General features: G+C 35.4%; 1 protein-coding gene across 1 annotated transcript; it reads left to right on the forward strand.

The window, feature by feature from the left end:
- The first annotated feature begins 1,120 nt into the window (after positions 1-1,120).
- Positions 1,121-2,211, forward strand: LOC148010228 (uncharacterized). The gene has a single exon (XM_087672702.1). The coding sequence runs from the start codon at positions 1,240-1,242 to the stop codon at positions 1,972-1,974; it is 735 nt and encodes a 244-aa protein (XP_087528828.1). The 5' UTR covers positions 1,121-1,239; the 3' UTR covers positions 1,975-2,211.
- The last annotated feature ends 9,734 nt before the right edge of the window (positions 2,212-11,945 follow it).

Genomic DNA, 11,945 nt, shown 5'->3' on the forward strand with positions numbered 1-11,945 from the left:
TGTCTTTATGCGTTCATAAAGCAATGTCACGAATTCTCTCTTATGACATTATTTTTATGGGGTTATAATATCATTATAACCCATATAAGGTTTTCTATTAAGTTCTAGGTGATATAAGCACTAATATTCCCTAGGAAAAAAATGATTCTTTGACATAGCTTCATTATCCCACTTCCAAATTTACCTCACAACCCATATATCAATGGAAAGGTCTTGAATAGTAGGTGTGCCATCCACAATGAGGAATGTGTGATGTATGAGTACAGTATGAATTTGATTGAGCCAAGATTGAAGACCAAGAATGCTTAATATAGCACACAATAATTATTGATGGTTTGTTTGAGCATTCAGGTTTCAAGTTTTTCTTTGTCCAAAAAGCACATACATTTACCGATTAAAATGCATATTTTCTTGTAGGAGAGAGAGAGAGAGAGAGAGAGAGAGAGAGAGAGAGAGAGAGAGAAGTAAATGTAGAGGAGACCAACACCTTTTCAACATTTATGAGAAGCTTTCTAGACATGAGGGATCTTTTAGGAGACTTTGGAGGTCGTTTGTACTTGGCATGATATTGCTAATGCATTTCATCATTGACATTTCCTTGAAACTTTTAGTTGTACTTTTAGTGGGTAAATTCAAATTCCCTAATTTGATGGAAATTTTCGGATTCTTATTTGCCCTCTAGGTGATGAGTTCAAATCATTTAGGGGGTGGGGTGGATGGATGTCAAAAGACAAGTTCGTCCCAACCTGTAACTTGTTCACCTTTGAAAAGTTCCTTCTTAATTTTATGTATAACATACCGTCTAAATGGATAACATACCGTCTCAATAGATTACTTCGTCTGAGATGATGAAGAAAAGGTTTTACGTCCTCTTCCTTAAAGTTTTCTTCTGAAAACCCTCCGTCAAATCCGAAGGCTAATTTATGGGCCCCAGGAGAAAAGCTGCAAAACCTGTTCCGTACGAAAAAAGTTGGTGGAGAACCGTGTCGCCTTTGAACTTGGACTTTGGAGAAGACTTGAGGCCCGGCTCGTCTCGCCGTCGGGGACTCACAAGGCATGGGAGACCCGGCTACCCTGCCTCCAGGCTTCTCTCTGTCTCCCTATATATACGCGCGCCCCGTCCTGACCCTTGTGGGTATAGAAAGGAGAGAAACGTGGTGAGCTTCCTTTTAGTAGAGACACACTAATCTTTCTGAAGCTCACGGTAAAACTCACAGCAAGCTGCTGGCCGCCATCATTATGGCGCGGAAGGAAGGAATCAGTCATGTGTTGGCAGGGGCTGTGCTGGTTCTTCTGCTGGCCACGGAGGCCGCCATGGCTGTGACCTTCCAGGTCAATAACCTGGCCAGCTCGACACCAGGCGGCATGCGCTTCGACGCCGCCGTGGGCTCCTCTCAGGCCTCAGCGGCGCTCGAATCCGCGCTCGCATTCATCGACGACTCCCTGTACACCGATCAGAGCACGCCGCGCAAGCCCACCACGACCGTCATCTTCACCGTCGACGTGGACAGCGCCAGCTCCTCCTTCGTGGCCTACACCGTCGGCGGCGCCGACAACACCGCCCACATCCACCTCAGCGACGCCTACGTGGCGGGCTTACCTGGCACCAGCGATGACGTGGCGTTCGAGGTGAAGGGAATCATCTACCACGAGTCCACGCACGTGTGGCAATGGGACGGGCAGGGCACGGCGCCGTCGGGCTTGATCGAAGGCATCGCCGACTACATCCGCTTGACGGCCGGCCTGGCGCCGTCCCATTGGGTGAAGCCCGGCGGAGGTGACAAGTGGGATCAGGGGTATGACGTCACCGCCTACTTCCTGCAGTACTGCGAGGGCCTGCACCCTGGCTTCGTCCAGGCTGTCAATGCCAAGCTGGCAGTGTCCGCGTGGAGCTTGGACTACTTCCCTGAGCTTCTTGGCAAAACCGTTGATCAGCTTTGGGCCGACTACAAGGCCAAATATGCCAGTCGTTGACAGCACCTGGCATTAGATAAAAATCTACAGGGGCAAGCCCATAATCCATATACAAGGGCTAGATATTGCCAGTCCTTAGACACCACTCACATAAAATAGAAACGCAACAAGGGCAATATTAGATTGCCATAGACCGTCTACGTATCATGTACTCCGGCCTATTGGCCAACTCATAGTGTTCCCAATATCACTGATTGCAATTTGCAAGTTCTCAAAGGCTTATGGCTACCCTAAAAACTGCCAATAACAATCTATAGATTTCTTACAAATAGCTGCTCCATGCAAATTTTACATACTAATATGATTATGCATACACAAGGAACTTTTAATCATTCCTTGCATAGGAAAAAGAAAGGAATTCCCTCGTAAAAAATACAAATAAGTAAAGAAAGTAAATCATAGGGAAAATAGAACATTCCTTGGTTGGAGAAACAAGGGAATCACATAAGAAATTTTTTACATAGGAAAAAAGTTGAATTTGTTACATAAGGAAAAATAAAATTTCCTATATTATAGGGCATATGTGATTCCTCATTTCTCTGACTAGGAAATGTGTTATTTTCCCTATGTCCTTTCCCTACTTATGTGTTTAAGCAAGGAAGTAAGAGCGAATCGCCTTTTTTTTTTCCTTCCTATGTAAGAAAAAAATTCCTATATGTGGGGATTTTCCAACATAGGAAATTGTTAATATGTCTCTCTATATAGGAAAAATTTCTTACATATGATAGTTTCCCTATATAGGAAATTTCTTATGTAATTCTAATTTTTCTCTAACATGGAGATATTGCATTTTTCTTGGTTTCCACATGCTTAATTTTTTTAATTTTTAAGTAGAAAATTATATAGCAAAATCTCAACTAGAAAATTATATAAAAATTCTTTAGTTAATTTCAAATAATAAGACATAATACACATCTAATTCATTAGTATAAACTTAACATTTAATGAATACATTAATACATAGTGACAATAAAAGAGATAAAAATACAAAAATTTCAAAGCACTGATGAGTTCATGAATGTGAGGAGCATATACTAGAATTATACTACAATCTTTACATCATCTAAACTAATCATTTTGTTGCTTGTGACTATTACAATCTTGCCATTCTCTAAAAGCTAATGAACAATCTTACGTATCAAATTATCACTTGTTGACTTTTTTATATCCTTACAAAAGGCTCAAAAGCTAATATCGGTCTTTTTAAGATTCATATGTATACTCTTCAATGAAAAGTACATATCACGAATCATATGTACACCGAGATGCTTTAAAAATATCGCCTTTATATTTTGTTTCGCTTGTATTAAAAAAATATATCACAAAATATTCAACTAATATAATTTACATTAAACTAAGTGAGTTATAATATTTAAAAATACATATTTATATTATTATAATTCTAGATAAATAACATATATAATTTAAAAATAAGTCACTGAAAAGTTACCCTTTGAATGTCACTAAAAATATTAATTTCAATGCTTGGGTTTACAGGATTCTTACATTCAGAATCCAAATGAAATAACCAAATAAGATTATTCTTGTAATGTAAAACTTTAAAAAAAATACAAAATTCATGTATAATACATTTAATCTCTTTTCTCTTTGATTGTGTTATTTCCTTTTCGACTTGTTTGTTCCAAATGATTCATCATTTTCTTATTTAACTAAAATAAACATATAGATAATTAAATATCAAGTTATATTTGTAAATATTATCATCACATAAATATTAATATTTATCTGTTACTTTCTTAAACTTTTTACAATACTTCATGATTTTTTTCACCTGTATAAACTTATATTTGAATATCAACTTAGTAATCGAATTTAAAAACGTATAACTAGAAGAAAATAAAACATATACCTTATCTTTGCTTAAGTTGTTGATGTTTCGTTGTATGGTTTCTTTAGAATATACTCTTTTTGTTAAACCATGTAACAATAAATTTGAGAATATTGCACAACTTTTCACATCAAGATCATCATTTTTCAAAAAACATCCTTTAGTAATAACACATTTTAATAAAGTAAATAATAAAATAAAATATTAAAAATACAATCATGTAGTCAAAATAAATTTTTACGTAGATATCAAAACTTGATTTGTTGTATAATCTTGAAACTCTTGAAAGCTTTTCTTTAAATAAAACCATTACATGTAATAATGAATCTATTTTTTTATCTTCTTGTGGAACTTCAAGTATATATTTTTCTCCAAGAGGCTAAGATAATGCCACACATATAAATTAAATACATAAAATATCATAAAAGCATGAAAACCATGCATTAAAAGATAAATACATATTTTCATATGATACATTTTCCAAGAATTGATAAATTAGAATATCATCCATAGTCGAGAATTATATGTATACATCTAGCTTCTAATAATCAGCAATAGGAGTATATACTTCACACTACCATCATCACATATATGCGGGTATAACGGAAGAAGTGGAACTAACAAGATAATTATAAAACCAAACATATAAATCATATTATCTTATTTGTAGTGCTATTGTATTAGATATTACATCTTCGGGTACAGGTTTAATCTCATCGAAATTTTCCACTCCAATAAAGACTGTGAACTCTTTTTATATATAAAAAAAAGAATGGATTCACTAGTAGCTAAAATTCTTTGTCTAAAATATTGGGAAAGTTAATGAGGAAACAATTGACTAACTTACCTTGTTTAGAAGGCCCTTTTTTATCAAATACTTTCTTTTATCTTGCCTTGTACTTTTCCACCAATCATAAATACAAACTCTCTCCACAAGTACTTACATCCATGGACCTTCAATGGTAAAATTTCTTGGTGATTTTGAGATATTATTAATTCAATATATTTTTCTCAACCTTTTTGTAGAGTAGATCATTTGACTCTGAGGATTCAAACCATCTTCATATCTGTCGATAATTTCTAAGCATGACTACATGTTGGCTTTTAAAGCATTCAAGCAAGAGTTTTTCGCATAAAATCTATCATTTTCTCTCTTTTCCAACAAGGTGGGTGGTTAAAAGATTTCATCATATGATGATAATCAAATTATATATGTTAAAACTTAAGATATCAAATATTCCTAATTAGATAGTTAATTAATTTTATTTTAGTTAATTCATATTAGTTAATTAATTATATTTGCTAGTTAGTATTAGAAAGCTAATTAGTTTACTAATAATTTAATTAATTAAAATTATACTAATAATCAATAACTTTATTGGTTAATTAATTTAATTTGATAGTTAATTTGGTCAATTATTAATATTTTATGAGTTAAGAAAATTTCAATTAGAGAGAACATGCAATATGTGCAAATTTTTCTTGCGAGAAAGGGGTCATCGCAGCGATAGCCCCTTATCGAACGAATTTTTTTTTGTGATTCATTCTTGGCGATAGTAAATTTTTGCCCAACTAGGTTTGTGGATTTTTTTTCGCCCAATAAGGGGCTGCTGCCACAGCAACCCCTTTTCGGCAAAAAAACAAACCACAGTTCTGAGAATATACAATATGGAAAGAAGATATAGTAACAGAGTGTGGTTTTTTTTTGCCCAAGAAGGGGCTGCCACCGACGATGACCCCTTCTTGGCAGGAAAAAAACTCACATGTCCAAGAATGCATGGGGGGAAGAGAGAGTAACAAAGTGATGGGAGAGAGGACGAGAAAGAGAGAGAGAGAGAGAGAGAGAGAGAGAGAGAGAGAGAGAGAGAGAGAGAGAGAGAGAGAGAGAGAGAGAGTATGTGTGTGTGGTGCAAAGATCGGACACCGTATGCGTGCGTTGTGAGCGTTAGTGATGCCAGGAGACATATTCCATGGTGGATTCCGTGAGGTTTTGCGGTGGATTCCATAAAATTTTATTGTTATTACCGGGGCTCATACACAAATTGGATTCTTTGTGCGAGAAGTCGATGGGCACGCCTATCCTTTTCGGGCATTTTGTTAATTTTATGTGTACATGGGTGATTCCATATCGGGTGATTTCACAAAATACATATTTAAATTAATAAATGTTTATGAGTTTAGAGTACGCACTCGTAATAAATTAAGGTTAGGATTGATTTCTAACCAATTTATTCATGTAGCTAAAGACTACTAGGTATTCACTTTCATCGGTTTAATTGTATTATTTTTCTAACAATTGTGAATGCTTTAGTTGATGTGTATATAAGCAAGCAGCGGTATGAGTGGGAAGCATTGGAGAATAGCGTGTATTCAAATTATCATCAAATTTTGATGGGTGCGTATCTTAGGCATGGCGCCTATATTTTGTCGCGCTTATTTATTAAAGCGCTTGATGTTTATTTATTATTTTTTATGCGCATGGGCACACGATTTAAATACTTGTATTAGACATTGTATTTGGGTACCGCCTCACTTCTTGGGCGCCCATTAGCTTTAATTCTTTATTGGCACAAAAGCAAACTCAAAAGCTAAAGCGTGCTATTTTGTAAATTGGGCTATTATTTGAGCTTGAAGATGATTAATATATTAAATACATGCTTTGTGAAGTGCTCACACAAGGCATGGGGGGAGATTGCACCCAATTGGTCTCTTGTTCATGTCGTGCAAGCTTTCTTCATTGGTTTTTGTGTAAAAAGTAGAGTTCTTTTGTTCTTGGGGACCTTCTGACGCTCACTACGCGCGCATACGGCATCCGATCTGTGCACCAGAGAGAGAGAGAGAGAGAGAGAGAGAGAGAGAGAGAGAGAGAGAGAGAGAGAGAGAGAGAGAGCATGCAATATGTACTATTTTATCTCGCCAAGAAGGCATCACCGATAGTCCCTTCCTCCATGAAAAATTATGCATGCTCTCCCTCTCTCACCTCGTCTCTCATTACTTTGTTACTCTCTCTTTCCCTCATGCTCTCTATTCTCAGACTTGTGGATTCTTTTTTTCGATGAGAAGGGGTCGCTAGCAGCCCCTTCTTGGGGGTACCCACACTTTGCTGCACTCTCTTCTCCCCATGCTGTCTATTCTTGGAACCATGGTTTGTTTTTTCATCAAATGAAAATGAATGGATTCACTAGTAGCTAAAATTATTTGTCTCAAATATTGGGAAAGTTAATGCGTAAACAATTGACTAACTTACCTTGTTTACAAGTCTTTTTCTTCTCAAATACTTTCTTTTATCTTGCCTTGTACTTTTCCACCAATCATAAATACAAACTCTCTCCACAAGTACTTACATCCATGGACCTTCAATGGTAAAATTTCTTAGTGATTTTGAGATATTATTAATTCAATATATTTTTCTTAGCCTTTTTGTAGAGTAGATCATTTGACTCAGAGGATTCAAACCATCTTCATATTTGTCGATAATTTCTAAGCATGACTACATATTGGCTTTTAAAGCATTCAGGCAAGAGTTTTTTCCATAAAATATATCATTTTCTCTCTTTTCCAACAAGGTGGGTGGTTAAAAGATTTCATCATATGATGATAAGCAGATTATACATGTTAGAACTTAAGATATCAAATATTCTTAATTAGATAGTTAATTAATTTTAATTTTTAATTAATTTATATTAGTTAATTAATTATATTAACTAGTTATTATTAGAAAGCTAATTAGTTTACTAATAATTTAATTAATTAAAATTATACTAATAATCAATAAATTTATTGGTTAATTAATTTAATTAGATAGTTAATTTGGTCAATTATTAATATTTTACGAGTTAAGAAAATTTCAATTAGCTAGTTAATTTATTTAATTAGTTGGTTAATAGTTAATAATAATTTTTGTTAATAATTTCTTAAATTTTCTTATAATTAGTTTAAAAATGATTAATAATTAGTAATTATTAATTGATTTATTAGTTCATAGATATGTTTGAAGTAGTTGATAATTAATAGTGACTAATACTTAGCTCATAATTAGTAGTTAATAATTAATAATTAGTTAATAATTAGCTTATAATTAGAATTAGTAACTGATAATTTGTAACTTGTAATTAAAGTATTACTAGTAAATAATTAGTAACTAAAAATTAATATTTAATAAATATTAAGTATTGATTATTTGATTACTTAATTAATTTATTATTGAAAATTATATATATATATATATATCGTAAAGTTTATTAAGTAATTATTAGTTAATTAGTTGAGAAAATGAAGGGGGAGAAAAAAAGAGTGATGAAAGAGAGGGAGGAAAGAGAAAGAACATGCAATATGTGTAATTTTTTCTCGTGAGAAAGGAGTCATCGCAACGACAGCCTCTTATCGAACGAAATTTTTATCTAGTGATTCATTCCTAGTGAGAGTAAATTTTTACCCAACTGCCACATTCAAGAGACCAAAAGGCTTGAACAAGTTGATTATAGGCCCATTATCCAAAATTGAGGTGACCTTCTTTCAAATTGAATCGTGATCTCGCTTGATTGATCTTCTATCCTAAAATTAGTCAAGGTCCTCTGTGGACGCGACTTTGCTTTCGAAAACCCTTCGACAACGGGCTAAACCAATGCTTTACCATCTTCCTAGAAGCACTGTATTGATTGTCTAGGTTGTTGTCATAGACAAGCACCCAGTCATTTTCTTGAATTGCTCTTGGCTGAAGTCGATGTCGCTTATCAAATCTTCTTTTGTTCTTTAGTCTTATTGTCTTTAGCTTCTCAGTCTGCTTGAACATCTTTAGGCCTTCTTTCTAGTTGCCATATGCACAAAGTCAGCAACTCTTCTCTACTGATGCCTTCCTCCCAAGGTAAAAGACTCCATGTGAGAATAGATACTTCAATTGGCATAATTGGTTGTTGCCCATGCATAAGTTCAGCTGGCATATAGCCAGTGACTGAATTGTGAGTAGTCCGGTCAGCCCATGATGCAAAAGGTAGCATTTTAGGCCTTTCTTTGATCTTTCATCTACAAGACTTTGCTAGAGCTTTGAGAATAGGTTGATGACCTCTCTCACTCTTTCCATTGCCTTCAAGATTGTAGGTTGATTTCAAAGTCAACTTGATACCTAATTGAGCAAAGAAGTTGCGTGTCTCATCAGCATCCAACTCTCCTCTATCTGTAGTTACTTTACCCACACAACCATATCTGCAAAACACATCTTCAAGCAAAAAACGACAAACAACTTGAGTGGTCTTGGTTGTTAAGGCTTTGCCTTCAACTTGATTGGTTAGATCCTCTCTTGCAAGCACTAAATACCGCATACTCCATATTCCTGTAGGCATGGTTACAAGATCAATAACCCATCTATAATGTATAGACAAGGGATAAGTCGGTTGTAACCCATCTCAATGCTTGACCATAGAATACATCTGACACACATAACATGTTTCAATAAAATGTGCTATGTCCCGATACATGTTTTTCCACCAATATTTTTATTTGACTTTACTAAAGGTTCTCCATGTGCCTCTATGGCCAACCCACAGGCTTTCATGAAATTTCTTTATTACTTGTTGTTGCAATCTTTCATTACCTAAAACTCAGACATGTGCTCCTTTCTTCTTCTTTGCGTGCTTCCATAGATGTCATTCTTTAAGAAAAAATGCATAAGCTTTCCTCTTGATATGCTTGAACTCCTCATCAGTCCAAGTCTCCTTGTTCTTCATTGTGCTCAAATATTGGCCGATCTTCAGCCAATATTCTTCATAATCTTCTTCAAGGAAATGAGCTATACCTTGAGCAATGCAATGAGCATGTTGGCTTCTAGCTGACCACCCTATTGTTTTTAGCTTTGGACTAGTATATGCAGTAGCTGAAAATGTATTTTTAGCCATGGTATGAAATTCAGCAAGTATAGATTCTTCAGCTTCATCTTCTTCCATCATCTCTTTTTCATTGTCATATCTTTCACGTGATAGCATATTAGCAACTAGATTCACCTTTCCTACAATATGCTTTAATTCGAGGTTGAGAGATTTAATATATGAAATCCATCTTAGCATAGCAATGGAGCAGTTGAAAATCATGCCCAAGAGTGGAAGACCATCAGTTTCTACCACTACGGAAGCACCTATAAAGTATTCACGATCACACTTTAATGCTGTTACAACTCCCCACAATTCGCTTTTTACTTGTGCATACCTTCTTTGACGTTCATTGAGAACTTTTTCTCCAAAACGAATTGCATACATGTTACCTTCAAGATCCTCTTGGCCAACAGCCCATCCTATCCCAATGGGACTTGTATCCATAGTAAGGATGATGGATTGGCCATTTCAATAATCAGCCCTTTTGAGAGTGGGGGTTGAAATTAACAACTTCTTTAATTTACGCATAGTGAGAGTATGCTCATTACCCCAAGAGAATCTTTGGCCTTTTCTTAATAATTGATAAAGATTTTCGGCTACATGAGAAAAAGTGGCATCCATATGAGATAGAATATGCATGCACCAAGAAATCTTCTTACTTCTAAAACATTTGTGCATTTCTCTTGCATTCTGCTAATGGCATCTATCTTGATTGGAAAAGGTTTGCGTCCATAGGGGCCACATAGATAACCGACCACTAAGACTTCTTCTACTCCAAAAATCGACTTAGCTCCAAAAAGGGTAAGATGTACCTCTTCCAGCCTTGTCAAAATCCTATCACAATCATGAATATGGTTAACTACAAATGTTCTGTAGCCATCTTCATCAAGCTCCTCATTCTTTTCATGGACTTCACATCCCTTGATAGGTACATCATCAAGAAATGAAAGAGTAAGTTGTGGAATAAAGTCCCTTAAGATTTTGTCCATGGCATTCATCATATGGGCTACGGAGTTTGTTGCACCTTGTGGTAGAGTATACATGAGGACCAATCCAAGAGGTGTCTTCATTGTGGTAATGTCTCGGCTTTCTAATTAAAGCTAAAATTGGTCATATCCTAAATATAGGTTTCCCATAGAATAAATTGCTCTACCTGCAAAAGCTTCAGCAAATTCATCAACAATTGGACCCGAACTAACATTTTGGATTGTGACACAATTAACAGACTGTAGATCTTGAATGAATCGTAAAGATCCATCTTTCTTGGGCACAGTAAACCATTGGTTTGAGTAAGGTGTTGAAGAAGGTTCTAAAATCTTCATTCTGATCTTCTCATTTAGAAGTTTCAATAATTTGGTTAAATGTGCCCTTGGAACAGGAATGGGCTTGAGGTTCCAAGGCACATGTGGGACCGTAAAAATGACCATAGGAGCCATAATATTTGGATCTACACAACCTATTTTACTTGGCTAAAATGCAAAAGATTTTCCATGTTTCATTAGCGTTTGCATAAAAGAGTGTTTTTCAGTTGTGAAAGTAAATAATTTTCACATTTTTTGAGCTCTTTTATACTTTTAGACTTTCTGCAAGAATTGGCCTAAACCACCCGCATTACCATCCACTATCAAATCCTAAGCCTATCCAACAAGCAAATCCAAATATACCCAGACTCCCAGCCATTGCAAATAATGTGACCAAAGCCAAGTCCATCGTATGTTACAAGTGTCACCAGCCAGGCCATCTCGCAGCAAATTGTCATTCAAAGAAGCCATTAGCACATATCAACTACCTTGGAGCTATGGACGAAGACGAGCATGAGGATATGCCAGATTTCACTGAAGAAGAAGATGATCCTACTACTACTTCCGACACTTTACCAGGTATGCCTACTTTACATTCATTGTTGACTATGAAATGTATGGTGCATGGAAAAGAAAGAACTGTATTGCATGATGACGGTAGTACGCATGACTTTATTTCAGCAAAATTGGTAAAGGAATTGAAATTGCATACAGTACCTACGCACTATCGCATAAAAGCTGCATTTTTAGGCACTAGGTACAATGGCACACAAGAAGTTCAAAATTTAGAAATTCAAATTGGTCCATATATTGAAAGAAGAAATTTCTTAGTTGTCCCATTACAGTCTAGCGACATTATTCTAGGAATGCCATGGAGACACCAACATAATCCCAATATAGATTATTCCACACACACCATGAATATTAATTTTCAAGGAAAATCTATTACCTTATTTG

Source organism: Lygodium microphyllum, chromosome 30 (assembly GCF_053477565.2).
Source record: "Lygodium microphyllum isolate KBCC chromosome 30, Lygodium_microphyllum_v1.1.10, whole genome shotgun sequence".
Classification (NCBI taxonomy): domain Eukaryota; kingdom Viridiplantae; phylum Streptophyta; class Polypodiopsida; order Schizaeales; family Lygodiaceae; genus Lygodium; species Lygodium microphyllum.